The 17,884-nt window shown below is 37.1% G+C and overlaps 3 protein-coding genes across 8 annotated transcripts in view; 2 read left to right on the top strand and 1 right to left on the bottom strand.

The window, feature by feature from the left end:
• Window positions 1–2,261: 2,261 nt before the first annotated feature.
• LOC129450719 (protein TAMALIN) lies at window positions 2,262–4,561 on the bottom strand. Its single transcript, XM_055213677.2, has 8 exons — window positions 4,208–4,561; window positions 4,061–4,101; window positions 3,847–3,901; window positions 3,582–3,684; window positions 3,381–3,471; window positions 3,187–3,253; window positions 2,955–3,021; window positions 2,262–2,682 (listed from the first exon to the last, which is right to left on the bottom strand). Exons 1-8 carry the CDS (start codon window positions 4,385–4,387, stop codon window positions 2,639–2,641), a joined length of 648 nt encoding a protein of 215 aa, XP_055069652.2. The 5' UTR covers window positions 4,388–4,561; the 3' UTR covers window positions 2,262–2,638.
• Window positions 4,562–5,468: 907 nt separating this feature from the next.
• c8h7orf57 (chromosome 8 C7orf57 homolog) lies at window positions 5,469–9,909 on the top strand. Of its 4 annotated transcripts, none has more exons than XM_055212847.2 (8): window positions 5,469–5,553; window positions 6,033–6,106; window positions 6,215–6,391; window positions 7,126–7,216; window positions 7,586–7,706; window positions 8,724–8,806; window positions 8,891–8,994; window positions 9,070–9,909. In XM_055212847.2, the coding sequence occupies exons 2-8, from the start codon at window positions 6,070–6,072 to the stop codon at window positions 9,072–9,074; spliced, it is 618 nt and encodes a 205-aa protein (XP_055068822.1). In that variant the 5' UTR covers window positions 5,469–5,553; window positions 6,033–6,069; the 3' UTR covers window positions 9,075–9,909. The 4 variants fall into 4 exon arrangements, with proteins under 4 accessions (XP_055068822.1, XP_055068820.1, XP_055068821.1 ...); XM_055212845.2 differs by having other exon boundaries at window positions 5,470–5,553; window positions 9,091–9,909; XM_055212846.2 differs by having other exon boundaries at window positions 5,517–5,582; window positions 9,091–9,909.
• Window positions 9,910–11,822: 1,913 nt separating this feature from the next.
• pkp4 (plakophilin 4) overlaps window positions 11,823–17,884 on the top strand; it is a 49,261-nt gene continuing 43,199 nt past the window's right edge. The window contains exons 1-2 of one of the 3 annotated variants that reach the window (XM_055212843.2): window positions 11,841–12,000; window positions 15,990–16,117. In XM_055212843.2, the coding sequence (XP_055068818.1) occupies window positions 15,995–16,117 (123 nt within the window). In that variant the 5' untranslated portion in view covers window positions 11,841–12,000; window positions 15,990–15,994. Of the gene's footprint in view, window positions 12,001–12,024; window positions 13,888–15,989; window positions 16,118–17,884 lie in introns of those variants that run through there. The other 2 variants (XM_055212841.2, XM_055212844.2) reach the window with 2 other exon arrangements.

Here is a 17,884-nt window from a genome sequence, read left to right as displayed (position 1 = left end):
ACACGTGTTTGGAGGAAGAAGAATGATGAGTACCATCCCAAGAACACCACTGTGAAGCAAGGGGTGGTAGCATCATGCTTTGGGGGTGTTTTTCTGCACATGGGACAGGGCGACTGCACTGTATTAAGGAGAGGATTACCGGGGCCATGTATTGCGAGATTCTGTAAGATGCATATCAAGGTTCTGGCATTGCCTAGCCAGTCTCCAGACCTAAACCCAATAGAGAATCTTTGGAGGGAGCTTAAACTCCGTGTTTCCCAGCGACAGGCCAGAAACCTGACTGATCTAGAGAAGATCTGTGTGGAGGAGTGGGCCAAAGTCCTTCCGGCAGTGTGTGCAAACCTGGTGAAAAACTACAGGAAACGTTTGACCTCTGTAATTGCAAACAAAGGCTACTGTACCAAATATTAACATTGACTTTCTCAGGTGTTCAAATACTTATTTGCAGCTGTATCATACAAATAAATAGTTTAAAAAAATCATAAATTGTGATTTCTGGATTTGTTTTAGATTATGTCTCTCACAGTGGACATGCACCTACGATGACAATTTCAGACTCCTCCATGATTTCTAAGTGGGAGAACTTGCAAATAGCAGGGTGTTCAAATACTTATTTTCCTCACTGTAGCACTAAAAATGGTTCCCTTAATATTTATTTATTACATATTTTTTATATTAGTGTGGCTTTTTTAGTGTTTTAGTGTTATTTAGCACCAATTTAGCACCAATTTTGTAATGACAATGTTTTCACTGGGATGGTAACTTTTAAAAACATCTGCACCCTTGTGGTACAGATACAGTATGTACCTTTGTATGTACCTCTAAGACAGGGGTTAAAGTGTGGGTCGCACAGTGGGACCGGGTGGATCTCGCAAAGTCACTTGGCTATTGTATTGAATGACACAAAACAATTTTGTCCTATTAATGGCAATGGTTTTGATATCAGTTATTTTGGGATTATAATTAAACTTAGATTTAATTCATACAATGACAATGAAAATATAAACTGAAAAAGAACAAATTTTGTATTTCTAAATGTATTTCTATAAAAAATATTTTGGTGGGTGAGATAGAGATACCAATCCGCAGGGCAACTTTTTGGATATATTCTACTTAAACCTTTTTTGTTTTACCTGTCGAAATGTTTTATCATTGTTTAAAATGTTAACATACACAAAAGAAGCCAAGCTAATATGTAATAAATTATTATATTAAAATTGAGGCTATTAATAGAATGTGCTTTGTCGGGCAACTCACAGGGCGTAGCCACGAGGGGGCCTGGGTGGGCCTTTGCCCCCTCATTTACATGTCCGGTCCCCTCAGATTTCCAATTGCTTAAAATGAAATAAGAAAATGTTGATTTCTTATTGATAGATTGACCAATCAAAATGCTGTACGATAAAATGCAGCTATTTTCAAACTTGATTGGATTAGCTCATGCGTTGTTGTGCGTAACTTACTCTGTCATCTTCGCATGAGAGTTCATTAATATTCGGTGACAAGGTGCCATCTACATCTTTATATATTTTTTATATATAGTTGCCCCCTCATTTTAAGATAGGACCCCCCAAAAATAAAATTTTGGCTACCCCCCCGTCACAGACTCAGTGCGGGCAATCTGGTGCCATGTTGGAGAACACTGTTATAGATGCTTTCATTAGACACATCCCTCGTTTTCAGCACAACCCATGCCAGGGGACAACCCATGCCCTCAATTTAAATGCATTTGTTGTACATTTCACAAATGACTGTACTTTAAACTTTCCCAATAACTATAATGACTGGATCAACAGAAATCATTCCTTGATTATCTGCAAACTTTCACATTTAGATGTGTTGTCCTTAACTAGATACAAGATGTGTTAATTTAACACATTCATTTAACAAGTGTAACAACGGGGTTTCATGAGGTCAATCATACAGAAAAATCATTCTGTTTGCCTATCATGATTTATAAAATGATGAGCATGCGATAAGGGATGTACTGTAAATGACGTGTCACTTCCTATCAGAGTTAAGATCAGCGTGGTGACTGAGAACTGCATCTGGTATTTCACCACTGACTGATGGTACCTGGGAAACCTACATCATCAGCAGAAGCAAACAGCACACAAATCAACTTATGCAAACCGCAGGCAACAAGATCAAGTGAACTGTGAAAACTAACCAAAGTGAAAGAAGCTTGTGCTACAAAACATCAAACCACATTCAAGAGGTTTTTTTTAAGAAACGTTTAATGAGATGTTATATGGAAACATGAATAAATAAATCACATGTATTTATGTGGTATATAAATACATTAATACACTTATATACTGTATAAAACATAATTTCATTTTAAAAATAAATAATGCCAAGTGAAAGATTTATAATACACATACAGTACATGCGCAAGAAGCTTTAATACAGTCTAGTATAATATAAATAAATAAAATAATACAATTTAAAACACACATTTAGTTTGTTCCATATAGGGGTCTTTTTGTGCATAGACCACCCGGCAAATACATTTTTGTGATTCGTTTGGCAAAATTGCATAATATCTCTGGCTAGTGGGCACACATAGGTTTCTCCAGCAGGACGGGTGTGCTAGTTATCTCTTAATTTTTTCATACAGTCAACAGTGGGTAGCAGAAGATCATGTCTGAAGGTCAAAGGTCCTCTCAATCTTTTCCATGAGACCTGGATGCAAAAATTGACTGTTTTATTCCACTAGCACTGAGAGATATATAACAGACAGTCTTTGAATTAAATCTCAATGGTTTAACTGTTTCAAGTAACAAAATATAAGCACACAATGTCCTCCCACTTTCCACATACACCCTCAAATATCTATTGTTGGCATCACAAAGGCCAACTGAGGGTTTAAGGGGAAATCATGTGTAATTCTGTGGAGAGCCGATTCCCACATTTCTATTTCTCAATCTCATACAAAGCCACGTATTAACACATACCTCGTCTTAGACGCACATCCTGTGTGATAACCGTCTGAAGCTCTTCGCATTTCTCTGTAAGCTCTCGCTGTAGTGAGGGGGAAACACAGAGAAAAAAATTAACACCGAAGCTTCATTCACAATTTACACAGCGTAACCCCAACCCCAAATGTAATTACGGCAAGGACCGTGAAATGTAATGAAAATAAACAGCTGTTACAAAGAAACTTTCAAGACTTCAAGGAAAAATTACCTGCAGGAGATACAGTTTGCAAAGCAGTTGCCTCTGTTTTACTGTAGCATCTCTGATAATGTCCATCCTACACAACATAAAAACATTTTGTTTAGTTTATGAGATTATTGGCATACTATCCTATATTCAAATATGGTTTCAGCATATCAAATGTACTTTATGCAACCACTGTTAATAATAGTGTTAAATCTTACTTCAACATGGTGGACTTTTGCATAATATCCTTGACCTGCTGATGTGTGAATCCTGTAACGTATACGCCGTTGACTGTGATTATGACATCACCTGAGAGGTCAGAGAAAAATGAAAATGTGTTGGTGTTAAAAAGGCAAAGTTAGTTATAAAAAAAAGTCAAATAACTTTTATCCAAAAGTTATAATTTAATGATCATTCACCTGTTGTTAATCCAGCAGTCATTGCAGGACTGTTCTCTTTCACCCAACATACACATGAGCTCAGATCTTGATCAGTGCTTACGGGTGTCTCATCACTGCTTGTCTACAGACAGAAAGGAAAGAGCCAAACAGTTCATTATCCAAAATCCAATAATCCCCAGAAAGGTACTGAGACTTCAGGCAGGTGTGTAATGCCTGACTGAATGATCAAAGAGTATGAGAAGAGAGAGAGAGAGGATGGGTGGAAGGGTAATGATGAGGTTACCTTGATGTCAAACCCAAAAGTTTCGTTTTCTTCTCTTCTTAAAATGAAGCTTTTCCTGTTAACAGCAAGAGAGATTAAATGAATGTGCTGCATTTTTCTACCTGATGTGACCATTAAAAATTATTACAAAAAAAATGTATACAACCTTTTTACAAAATGTGCATATTTATCACATACTAATAATAATAATAATAAGGTGATTATTATTATTTACCGTATGCAATGCTCTGCTGTCTTGTCTTGAGAATGCAATCCCTAAAAAAAGTTAATTCAAATGATTTATGCAAATTCTGTATTATGAAATATTTATATGATTGTAAATAAAAACAAATGGAAAAACTTGAATTGGTTCCTCACTTACGTTCTGTTTGTGTTCTTCTTTGTTTTGTTCATCTATGTTCTTAGATATTTTTAAATCGCTCGTGCCCTTCTGTGTTTTGTGTCCAGTGTTCAACAGGTTGTTTGTTGCGCAGCTGCTCTTTCCTAACAGTTTTCTGATGAATTGTACTGTCGCTGTCATCTTTACAGTGTGTGCTGACATCTCTGCTGCTCAAAGTTTTTCTCCTCCGTCTTTTACACGCGTTTATGAACGGATGTCACGTGACCACAGTGAAGTCCCTGGGGCTTCTCTTTGTATTTACTGTAATGCCTGTGCCTGTCAGCATAACTACAGGCTTACATTAAAAGTAACAAGCATTAAAAGCAAAAACCTAAGTCATGACAAAATATATACAATTAAATAAAATGTTACATCTGTGGAATACCTGATTCTGATTGGTCAAGTGATGAAATTTCCCGCCCGCTAAAAATTAGCTAAAATATTTTACATCAGTATTGTGTCCTGTTATCTATTAATGTGGCAAATATAATATAATATAATATAATATAATATAATATAATATAATATAATATAATATAATATAATATAATATAATATAATATAATATAATATAATATAATATAATAATTTTACATCTCTGAAATACCTGATTCTGATTGGTCAGTGGTGACAGTCCGAGGTCCGTTATCCCCGTAGCAACCGCAAAACTGATAGCAAATGAATTTGTTATAAATGAGATAAAAATATTTTACATAATTATTGTGTCCTGTTATTTACTAATGTGGCAAGTCTAATATAATATAATATAATATAACATATAATTTTACATCTCTGAAATACCTGATTCTGATTGGGCAGTGGTGACATTCCGCTAAACTAATAGCAAATGAATATGTTACAAAGAGCTAAAATATTTTACATCATTGTGTCCTGTTATTTACTAATGTGCCAAGTCTAATATAATATAATATAATATAATATAATATAATATAATATAATATAATATAATATAATATAATATAATATAATATAATATAATAATATATAATTTTACATCTCTGAAATACCTGATTCTGATTGGTCAATGGTGACATTCCGCTAAACTAATCATGTAAACTAATAGCAAATGAATATGTTACAAAGAGCTAAAATATTTTACATCATTGTGTCCTGTTATTTATGTAATGTGCCAAGTCTAATATAATATAATATAATATAATATAATATAATATAATATAATAAATATAATATAATTATTCGATCCGATCCGGTAGGTGGCAGCATCAGTCGCCTCTACGTTCAGGACGTTCATACTGAAGAAGAGGAATCTAGGCGTCCCCCTTCTGTTTGCTGGATACCACCACGACGTAAGCTTTGTCGGTTCCATTATCTTTATGTATGTATGTGCTGTTGTGTTAACAACGACGTAATTTTGTAAACGAAAATAGCTGTAGATATAACTATTCCCTGTTGTGTACATTCTATTCTTATCTTTTTTCATAATCTCGTTTTTGCGTAGATGATGCGTGTGGTCCTGATTCTGCTTTGTTACTAGGCGACCATTCTGCCTCGCGAGCTATCTGACAAACATGACAAAGCAATTTTCGAGAATTAGGCGAAATAACTAGTTTTTAGAGACGTGATTATCAATAGCTGGATATATACGTGTTGGCAGTTACGATAGCTGCAGGTTATCGATTGTCTACACAAATCTGGAAATGGCCAGTGCTCATTATGTGGAGCTGGTTGGCAAATTTAGGAAGGCGTCAAATGACGATAAATCAGCTGACTTGCTATATCAATTAAAGGGTGGAATAAATCTTAACTGTATTTTTTGTCATTTCAGGGTAATTTAAAAACTACTGACCGATAAGACATCAGTCATGGATGCTGAGCCCAACTATCGCAGAACAAAACCAGGTAATGCCCATTTTGAGCAACATGTTTCCACCTTCAGCTTTACAAAATGCATACTGTGCAATATTTTGAATAGAGATAAATATGCACAAATAAATCATTTCATTGCAGGTATTAGGTCTCACAATCCTAATACAAACGGAGCTGTTGGACCCGCATCACAGATTCCAGGTTTGTCCTCAACTGCCAACGACACACCTGAAGAAAAAACGAAAGGAGGACGACGTGTAGGACTTCAGGCCTCTGACTCGGATTATGTTAGATTGGCAAAACAAGGAGGACAAAAAGGTGAATATGTAAATCCAGTGTTTGTAAGTCCAATGTCTGAAATTGTGTCAGAATGAAATTGAAATTAAAAAACTTTTATTTTGGGTAAGAATATTGTGATGTTTTTTACAAGTGACTTATCTGTAAATTTATGTGCCCTCATACTCTTTAATCAAAACCGCAAATCTTCTCCCGTCCTCGAAACGATCTCTCCTAACTTTCAGTCATGAGGAATGGCAGAAGGGCGAGGCCCGGGAAAAGATTGCAGCGATTGGCAAATAGCAACATGACCCCACTTCCAACGATCCAATCAATTCTCGATGGACAAATTCAAGTCCCACCCTACCCTTTTTTCTCATTTCAAAAGCCGTTTCACTCGGATATACATCATGACAGGGAAAATAAGACAGTCGATACTTCCATTTCATTGTGACTTTAAAATTTGTTATAAATGGCAAACATCTTGCTAGTCCTACTGCGAATAAAATGCAGTATAGTATGCATCTCATCATTTGATTCTCTAAATTTAGGACATTTGTACACAAGATTATAATAAAAATGCAAAACTAGATTATATAGCATCTCCTGTCAATGTAGACATCCACACAGTGGATACTAATTTAGTATAAATTGTTTATAGTTTTAAAAAGTTTGTAATACTGTAATAGTTTATATGTAGTATACCATGCTTAAAAGGTTATTACTCACTTCTGAACATATCCATATTTATGCTACCCGTTTTATTTGTATTATAGGTTTGCTGTGGCATGAAGATCCTGTTGAAAATCCAGATAGTTCCTACACACCGTCTAATTTTCTCTGTGATACTCTAGATGGTCAAGATAGGTGAGCATTTGGCGAGTTAACAATAGATAAAGATGTGTAAAGCCTTAGATGCATACCATGTAGATTCAGAGAGAGATCATATGCTTGTAATAATTTGTCAACATGAATGCATTAATGAATTATATTATTATAACAAACTTATAGGAACTTGGTGTTTTTTTGACGTTCATTGAATCAGCCATAAAGCCGCGAAGATATCAGTTCATCCTGGTAAATGTTCAAATAACCGTTAGTGGTCTCATAGAAAGCTGGTCCATATTTAGTAGTGTAACATTCTAGAACGGTGTGGTAAGAGAGAGGTAACCCCAAACCCCAACCATTGTGGTGGTGGGAACCTGGGGTTCAATCGTGTGATTTTTATGATTGCAGCAGGAGTAAAGCAGCTACCCCTGATGGAGAACGCAAGCATCAGTCTAAAGGGGCCGCAAAGCCACTGGAGGCCCCATTTGGGACTGATAACTGTTCTGCATGGGACAGGGAGACTGATAAGGTGATTTAGACGGTGACCGTCTGCTCGTGCATTGCCATCGCTTACTGTATCTAAAATACCCCAAAATTGCCATATTCTAAAGAATTCTTCATGTCTCATCATCTTTTAAGTTGACTTTTTTGACATGCCTGCATTGTTAAACAAAACCAAAACTGTATTTATGAAACCTTGTTTCATTTTTATAATTTTTCAGGGTTTTTTTTTTGTAATTTTGATTCGTCTTAATTGATTAACCATTTTTTCTCACAGGACAATACTGTGGAACTTTGGCAAGACACTCTTATTTAGTTTTACTTTAAAGGCGGGGTGCATGATCTCTGAAAGCTAATGTTGATATTTAAAATCATTTAAACAAACACAGCCCTACCCCAATAGGATCTGGACCTTCTTTTGATAGACCCGCCCCACACATACGCAACCTAGGCAATGATGTCAGTTAGTAGACACGCCCCTTACTGCTGATTGCTACAAGTGTGTTTTGGTACTCTGGCCCACTGTCCTTTCCAAAGTGTTTTTCAAAAATCATGCACCCTGCCTTTAAGGATATATATATTTTAGTTTTTTTCCTAACAGCTAGTCTGAATTCATATGTTGTTTAGATTAATATATAAACATATTCCTTAGGGTCACTGTACTGTGATATAAGGATATACTTGTTCTAGACTTAAAAAAAGACTATAGGTTTATTTACTATACATCCCTGTTGTTTCAGACCACTGACTCGGTTTACCCTTGCTATGGCTATGAGCAAAATACCCCACATCACTTACAGAACCTCAGATCTTCTGCCCCCGCCCCCATTTATGTTTAGGAATCATCTAATCACATTATCACTTATTTATTATTTTGTCTTCTCTGATTTTTATTCATTTGTTCCTTTGCTATTTCTTTTTGAATTGCTGGATGATTTGTTTTTCATTATTATGAATTCATCACACAAGGTACATCTGCATTGTTTTACTCTCAAACGATCTAAACTTAATCTTTAAGTAATCAATATCAAATGTATATAAACAGGAGATCAACAATGCTACATCAGGCATGGAGAAAGTCTCCCTAAGCCCAAAAGATATCGAGGAGACCAACAGGTTCAAAAAAACGTATGTGCCACTTTACACATTTTGAAATAGTATAGAAAGTACAATCTTCATTTCCAATATGTGATCATTGGTTCTACTTTATAGGTCCCATGATAAGAAGACCGCAGCTCCGGTAAGCATGTCCAAACTGTTAAGCTTTGGTTACGTAGAGGAGGAGAAGAAATCTCCCAATGATGATGATACTTCAAGTGAGTTCATATTTACATTGCGTTACCACATAAAGGTCCAGTGGATGTATGTTACAAGTCAAATTATCTCAATAGTATAACATTTTTATCTTTTAGGCATGGCCTCTGAGCAGACCAGCACCATTGCACCAGAAGACGAGTTAGAATAGATGTTGTCCCCCTAAATCCTTCTTCAAAATTGTTCTTCTCAAGTGTCCACATACATCAACACCTTACTCCGCTTTAAACAAGACCAGCTTTTAGTCGTCTGATAAACATTGCTGTCATCATTCTGCATCTTTATCTAAACTACAAGTGTGTGTGTGTTATGCTCACATATCTACGGTGCTCGTGAACTATACCCCTATAAAGAAGTAATATTGTGTCACTACTACTTACAAACTGAAGGGTGTGTGCAACATAAACTAAACTGTATATGCATTGAACGTTGATGCCAAGTTGATGCTAATTTTTCTTAATTTTGTAATATGAGTTGTTTCTAACGCTATTTATTTTAGCAGTGCGGCAAAACTTTAAAAAAAACTTTAGACGGCACAGTTGATCCATTTATCGCACGTAGACAGACAGGATGTATTTATGCTACGTTAAACTACCTTTTCCCATAGTTCTTTTATGGCATCGCAATGAAGAAACTTTTAAGCACCTTTATTTTTTAAGTGTGTGCATTAATTGACCAAGAAATAAGGTGATGCCCTTGTTAAGGATATAAGAACAAGAAGGGGATTCAGGAAGTTTGCAATTGTGAATGTCTGTTTTGTTGATAGAGTTGATGTGATAGGACAGTAAATAATAATCTCGGATTATGTTGTTTTGTGTTTTATGCTGCGTAATTACTTTAGGTTCGTAAAAGATGTTTACACTTGCTGTGAGTTAACGTCTACAAGTGAAAATGAATAAAATCGCATGTGCATGAAACATTTGCTGTTTTGTAGTTGTTAATCCTCACTAGTTGAGCCACTGTTGCATAATTTTAGTTTGCAAAAAGCCCTCTGAAGTAAATACAGTATTTACAGTTGCGATCGAAAGTTAACAACAAACTTTAATTTTCCAAAATGTTCAGCATTTTCCAGATTCTGCAAGGTGTATGTAAACTTTTTATAACAATTTTAACTTTAAAGGGGACATTTCACAAGAATGTGAAATAAATCTTTGGTGTCCCTAGAATACAAATGTGCCGTTTTTGGGTGTGTCCCTTTAAAAGCAAATAAGCTGATGAAATGCAAACACATATTGTCATGATGGTGGTTTGTTGAAATTGAAACTCAATTGTGCTGTCAATTATTTTCTCTCTCTGCACTAAATGGCAGTGCCGTAGTTGGATAGTGCAGATTAAGGGGCTGTATTAATATAATAAGACCCCTTTTGACATCACAAGGGGAGACACATTTCAAGAAACTATTTTTTCAAGTTTCTAAGTTTAAAAGATTTTCTAGGTTTATAGCACTTGGGACCCAATAATTCCATGATTTGTCCCCTTTAATGTGTGCATTAGAGGCATTCGTTTTAATACTGCATAAGAACATTTCAATAATAAATGGGCAAAACACAATTGTTAAAACCACCAACCGCATTAAAAATAGAAGAATTCAATTATCAGATGTAATAAAAAGTAAACGCTCCTTGTAGTGTTGTAGAGGGCTTGTAGAGTTCAAGAAAAACATAATGCAATAGTTAAGGATCTGGAATGCTAACAAAGGCTATAGATTCAATCCAAGGTAGCTGCAACCAAGCATTGGTGAGTTACTGAGATGACAATCCAACTCATTCATCATAGCACCCTTGACCTGGGCATTTAACTTTCAGCCACTACAATTAATCACTGGATGTAAGCATCTGCTAAATGTCAGATATGGACAATCGGGAGATAGGAAGATTAATTAAATTAATCATTTCATTGCTTCTATAATGCCAGGTGTGCCAGTTTAATAAACATTTGTATTAGTACATGTCAAGCATAGCTATTTAATCACAGAATTCTTTTCCTTGGATTCATTAGCTCGTCTTTATAGATTGAGATGGCATTTGAATACAAGGTATAAACAAGCTGTGAAAACTTCTAACAACCTTCAACAAAAGTGTTTTGTAAGACTGTCATGACTCAGTAAAACAATTGGCAGAGATTAAGTTACCTTAGCAGCAGCACAAAGGTCTTGGTTCGAACCCCAGGGAATACGCAGTCTGATAAAAAATGTATATCTTGAATGAAGTGTAAGTTGCTTTGGCCTTTGCCAGATGCATAAAATGTCTCTGTAAGCTCAGTGATGATTTCCATAAATAAAATGTGAGTCTTTGTTGAATTTGTTTGAGCTCCCAAAGGGAGATGTCCACACGATGGCAATGTTGCCTCATCTTAACTTGGAAAACCCTTCAGAAAACCATACATTTTTAAAATCTCTTCATAAAATATGAATGTCTCCTCGGCTAGTCTTCGCTAAAGTTTTTGTTTAACCCACACACACAAAGTTAACCCAGAGAAGACTACAAATGTATCTCAGCGAATGCAAAGTAAAGAGGATTTACCTGAACGAACACTTGGCCATTTGTGTAACACATCACGGAGTGTGGTTTTCTTCCTGTAGCCGTAAATATATAGACGGGAACCTAATTTATTATAGTCAATTACTTTCGACTACATGGCAACACAGTTAAATGGCCTAGCTGCTGCTGAAACGGCAGGTGTGTTCGACTTAATGCGGCGCTGCGCAAATCAAACACCATATGACATCAAAGTACCGCGAAAGCGAACCAAATGCCGGACATTCCAATCGCTCTCGCGATACGTTGATTCCGCCCACTAAACGGTTTGCACAAATCAGCATGAAAGTCGAACACACCGAGCGACTACGTCACGCGCTCTGACCCTCTTGCTCATGGAAGCGCGCGAGACCCAGCCGGAGCCGCCCGTTTATCGCATAAAAACACGTTTGGGGAAAATGTCATCCTACAATTCTCTTTCAGATGGATGTATCGGTCGCCGCCAGTGATTTACGTTTCGGACGTGTCGCGGTAAGTGCCCGGGATTTCGCGCAGCTCCAACGGAGCGTTGCTAACATCTGGCGCGCTGGCGTTGAGGATTCCGCGCGAGCGCTTTTCCTGCTTATCTGTGGGTCTCGTGAATCGGTCATTTCTAAAATTGTGTTGTAATAAACGCTGTGGTCAGCGCGCAGTTTGTTTCTAACGTTACGTCGAGGCGCCTGTGCACGTTTTAAACCTTCATCCGTCTTGTGTGTTGTTTTGCATCGGTTAACTGTGCAGAAAATATGTAATTGTCCCATACTTGTGTGTAAATATAGTTGGACCGATTGCATTTTTAATGCATAAAGCTACTTAACTTAAGTGTGTGTCGCCTGCAACACCTCTAATCGACATACCTACACCTTCCTTCCATCATCATCATCTTCATTCTCATATTTGACCCTTCATATGTCCCACTGAACACTGCATGGCGCATTTGGCCCATCTGCTCATAAAATATTAACCAGGTCAAGACATTGACCATGTTGCATGGCTGGTATTTAAATGGTTGATGACATTGAGAAGTATTGTGATGTCTGATGCCTGTGAAGTGCTGTAGGCTGTAGTCTGCTAAATGCCGGACCACCTAATAGACACTTTCTTTATGCATAATTAAGCAGCTCTGTTCTTGCTCTTATAATAATTTCAACTCAACAGGATCGAAGAGAAGTGGGTCTCTGTTTTTGTTCTGATAGCAGTGTAGTTGCAGTTTTAGCTGCCTCATCATATTGACTAGAGTTCAGATGGGATGCAGGTTTGCTGATGTGCACCGTGTCATTGCTGCTGCTGTGCGGTTATTTGCTCTGGAAAGTCCACAATTACAGTATGAGATGATGGGAACAGTGTATCAACGTTGAGGATACGTGTTACTGGTCTTTACACTGCCTGGGCACGTTATGTGGTCTGGAAAAGCATTCAGGGGAGTTTTGTGTGTGTGTGTGGCCAATGCCATGGTTGGGTTTTTACTCCATTAGAGGCGGGGAAAATGTCTGACAATTTTGTGTGATAGTATACACTGTCCAATGAGAAGCCTACCATTAAATAGACATTTGTTACTGCTAATATGATGTCCTGGTAACAGGGTGCTGTTAGTTTTAGATAGGAATGTATATTTTTTGCATAGTCTATAGAGTTTTACTACTGTACATTTAAAAAACTGTGTATGTGACAAATACAAGCTTAAAGCTCTCTGTATTTAAGACCTGTGCTTTGACTGGCAGCAGAGTCTTGGTTAATCCGTTGTGGCAGTGGGTGGGGATTTTAAGGACTTCCAAAGTGGATTTGGATTTCATTCTTAAGAATTGTTACACAGTAGGCTACTTCCATTTATTATGTTTATAAGCTTCAAATCATTCAATTATAAACATCTATGCGTGTGTGTGTGTGCATGTGCGTGTGTTTGGATACCTCCCAGTCATCTTTAAGATGTTACCATCATGTCATATGTGTATCTTAATACTTCATGCATTTATGCATCTGGCAGACAGTTTTATTAAAAGCGACTTGCAATGCATTACATTTTATCGGTACATATTTTCCCTGGGAATCAAACCGCTTATCTTTGCGCTGTTAACACAATGCTGTACCAGCCGAGCTGCAGAAATGGGAATTCACCTTTGTTATTTGCTATTACGGAAAGCTGCAGCTATGGCTGAAGCCTAATCTGTTCCTTTTAGTTTCAAGACACTAAGGCCATACAGTAAGAAGACATCTGCTGATCGGGCTATTTTTGCTTTTGGTTGGGGGAGGGTATTGGTAAGGGAACAGGTTGTCTTGTCATGCTGTCGCATGGTGGGATGCTGGAACACATTGGACTACATCCCATGTTGCTTTGCTATGATGCTGCCAGGAACTATGATTATAGGCTTCTGCGCCAATACAAGCGTTTTGTAAAATCTCCATGCAGTTCTCTTGTACGTTGTCAAAATAGATTTCATATTTAGTGCATACACACTCACCTAAAGGATTATTAGGAACACCATACTAATACTGTGTTTGACCCCCTTTCCCCTTCAGAACTGCCTTAATTCTACATGGCATTGATTCAACAAGGTGCTTCTAAGGCATTCTTTAGAAATGTTGGCTCATATTGATAGGATAGCATCTTGCAGTTGATGGAGATTTGTGGGATGCACATCCAGGGCACGAAGCTCCCGTTCCACCACATCTCAAAGATGCTCTATTGGGTTGAGATCTGGTGACTGTGGGGGTCATTTTAGTACAGTGAACTCATTGTCATGTTCAAAAAACAATTTGATATTATTTGAGCTTTGTGACATGGTGCATTATCCTGCTGAAAGTAGCCGTCAGAGGATGGGTACATGGTGGTCATAAAGGGATGGACATGGTCAGAAACAATGCTCAGGTAGGCCGTGGCATTTAAACGATGCCCAATTGGCACTAAGGGGCCTAAAGTGTGCTATGAAAACATCCCCCACACCATTACACCATTGCATTAATGAGAACTTGAACAGGTGTTCCTAATAATCCTTTAGGTGAGTGTATCGTTAGTTCAAGAAGAAATTGGGTTTGGTTTGTCTTCATAGTTGTGACCTTCCTTGTGTATTCCAGGTTAAAGTCTCATAGTCTCATAATCATCATTTCAATATTTGACATGATCTTACTTAGACAGTTTTATAGATATCAAGGTTATATTTTCACAGAATGTTCTTTATATTATCTAGGAGGATGATTTTAGTTAGAAAACAGTAAATCATACTTAATATGGGTTTTCACAGGCAGACTTACGTTTTATTAATCAAATGTAACTTTGCAATCTTAAATACGGATGCAAATGAAGATACAGTAAACCTGACCTTCAGCCTTCATGTCCTGTGTCAAATGCCTAATTAAAAATAATTGCCAGTGGTGTTTTAGACATCAAACGTTATCTTACGCAACCCGCTGCACATTTTAGATGGAGCGACTCGATGCTTTGTATGATGGATATTGTTTTAAAGCAGTTTCGCAAAGAATATTGTCTTGCAAACCCTTCAGCATTGCTGTCGCTAGAATTCATTAGGCCTGACTCCATGCACCCTGCAGTTTTAAGATGCATTTATTGGCTCTGGTCACAAGGCCCAGGACAATGTTCCTGGTTGTCCTCCCCCAACCACGGCCTTGCCCTCCAGTAAATAAGACCATATTCAGCCGCATGGCTCTTAGCATGGTGCCTTGATTAATATGCGTAGTGTTATTTTGGCAGAAACTTGCCAGCGACTACTTAACATGTAGTTAATGTAATGCTTACCGTAACAGTATTACAAATGAATGAATAGTTTAGTGTTGTGAAAGTCCCAGAGGATATAAACGTACAGTACTGATGGAAAGAAGATTGTTTATGTGTGTAATATGTAAAGCAGATTATAAATATATAAATGTAAGTATATTATAGATAGATATTGCAATGTAGAAATAATAACTATGAATATATGCAATAATGTGCAGTCAGAAAACAATACCTGTATATCACAGACAGATCTCTGTGGATGGAAATTAAAAATGTGATGGGTGCAATTATGAAGTAATGATGGTGATGAAATCTGTTTTAATTATGCTTTTCCCTCTTCTCGCTTTAGTGTTATACACACACACTTTAACTGCTGCTGCTATATTTCTTGTTAAAGAGCCCCTATTATGTTGCTAAAAAGAACGCTATTGTATGTATTTGTTGTCATACAGTTTATACACATTATTTTCCAGCTACCATACATTATACATTACATCGTTATTATGACAAATTTTGTAATTTCCTGTCATTGAAATGATCCAACACATCGGTTGACAACCAACCAACAGCTCTGGTAGTAGGCAGAAATTTGGTCTTATATAGTTGATAGTATGATATAAAAATATTTATATGATCGATAAATGAATATAACAATATGGAGTGGCTGTTATATAGCCTATACCGTATTAGCATCAGATTCAGTGCATATTAATGGCAATAAATAATTGTATTTGTGTGTGATCGTGTGCAGGGGGAATGCCTACTCCTAGGCAAAGCCCTGTGGAGGAAGGGGAGGTGCTGAGCACCGAGGGAAGATCCAACAACAACATGGCGACTGATGCCACCACCAGCAATCTGCTGGCCTCTGTTAAAGAGCAGGTACATCGCAACGCTGCCATCTGCCTGCTTCTGGCTATGGGACTTGTGCTCGGTAGCCATTAAAGGGACACTGATATTACACAGCATTCGAAAATAGTCCCCTTAGTAACTTTCAATGGCAGGGGACTGTTTTCGGGCACTACGTAATATCATTGCGCCTCTTGCAGCCATGTTACGGCAGCAAAGTCCTTGATTATTACGCCAGAATGAGAGTATAGCTATTAGTAGGGCTGTCAAAATGATTAAATAATCGTCTCCATCGCGATTGTTTGACCTCATCGCGATGATTTCAGATCACCGCAATGATTGCACATATCTTTAAAAAACACAAGGGGGAGCTGCAGTGCCTGTATAAATGAGATCAGATGGCGCTCCTTAACTGACAGTGTAACGCAAAAAAATCAAAGCCATAGCCAATCAATACAGTGGAAAAAACAGCATTTAAAGGAGCATTTCACCTGTAGAAACATGAATCTTTATTGAAAGTGCGTCATATTTCTAGTGGAAAGTAACATACATTTCGAATTTGGTGCCTATTTGACCGAGAAAAGGGGTGTTTGTAGTCTCGCCCCCTCAACAAAGATATTGGACTTCCTGCTTTCATTTATGCAAAATGATGATTTTTACATCATTGAAAGAAGGAAGTGCAACACTGAAATCTGTATTTTTCCTGTCTCAGCGGCAACTGAGGAAATGATGCATGGCCATTCAAAAACATGACTGGGGTTCTAACTATACAAAGCTTAATGCAAGTGGGTGAAGTGTCCCTTTAAAGAAATGCTGCAAAACTTTAAACTGCAAGGTAAAACATACATTTCCAAAACAGCAATTCCAAATTTAGGGAAGTGAAAGATGCTATTCTTAAGGATCTGTAAAGAATTGATTTTTTGCAGCCACTTGTGGACCACATGTGGTCCAGTATGACCTTAGTAGGATCATGTGTGAGAATTTTTTCATGAACAAAAAAATTTATGAGAATTAAATGTCAAAGCAATAAAACAGACAATTAATCATCATAATCGGCAAAGCTCTAAACAGGCAATTAATCATCATAATTCTCACAATTTATTAGACAATTAAATTGAAAGCCCTAGTTATTGGCCGTATCGGCCTAGAAAATCGCCACTTTTTAATTTTCCGTCGGTCTAAGTACACGATGTAACTACAGAAGAGTCAAGTTTTAAATGGGAAAAATACAGAAACTCTGGTTATTTTTTTAGCATGATGCTAATGGTCTAATCAGATTCAATGGATTATGCTAAGCTATGCTAAAAGTGGTAGCGCCAGACTCGGAGATCGGCTGAATGGATTACAAAGCTGTGAGAATCTAATGTTTAACTTTAGAGGAGCTGGAAAATTAGCATATTTTCAAAAAAGTGGAGTGTCCCTTTAATTGTTCTCCTTGAGGACACAAATATTCAGTTTAGACTCATTACGACAGCTGATAATAATATATTTTCTCACATTAGCTTTGATGCTTAAACCTTCGAATTGCCTTCATACGGTAGTTCAATATCATTAAAATTAAACTGTTAGCATACTGTAATCGTTACAGGTCATGTTAGCATTGAGAGCACAATCTTTGTTTAAATTCAAATAATTTTACGTGAATCGTATTAAAATGTAATTATCAGAAAAGCAGGAACAAAGCTCCACCCCAAACTCAAAAGTTGCTCGGTCAAAAGCAGGTTGTGCTAAATAGTACGAAAAAATTAGATGAGATTTAACCCCCCCGTAAAATAGTTACACATAGCGGTGGGATAGTGT

Source organism: Misgurnus anguillicaudatus, chromosome 8, assembly GCF_027580225.2.
Source record: "Misgurnus anguillicaudatus chromosome 8, ASM2758022v2, whole genome shotgun sequence".
NCBI lineage: Eukaryota > Metazoa > Chordata > Actinopteri > Cypriniformes > Cobitidae > Misgurnus > Misgurnus anguillicaudatus.
Note: the sequence above shows the minus strand (reverse complement) of the source record. Positions and strands in the feature narration are given on the sequence as shown.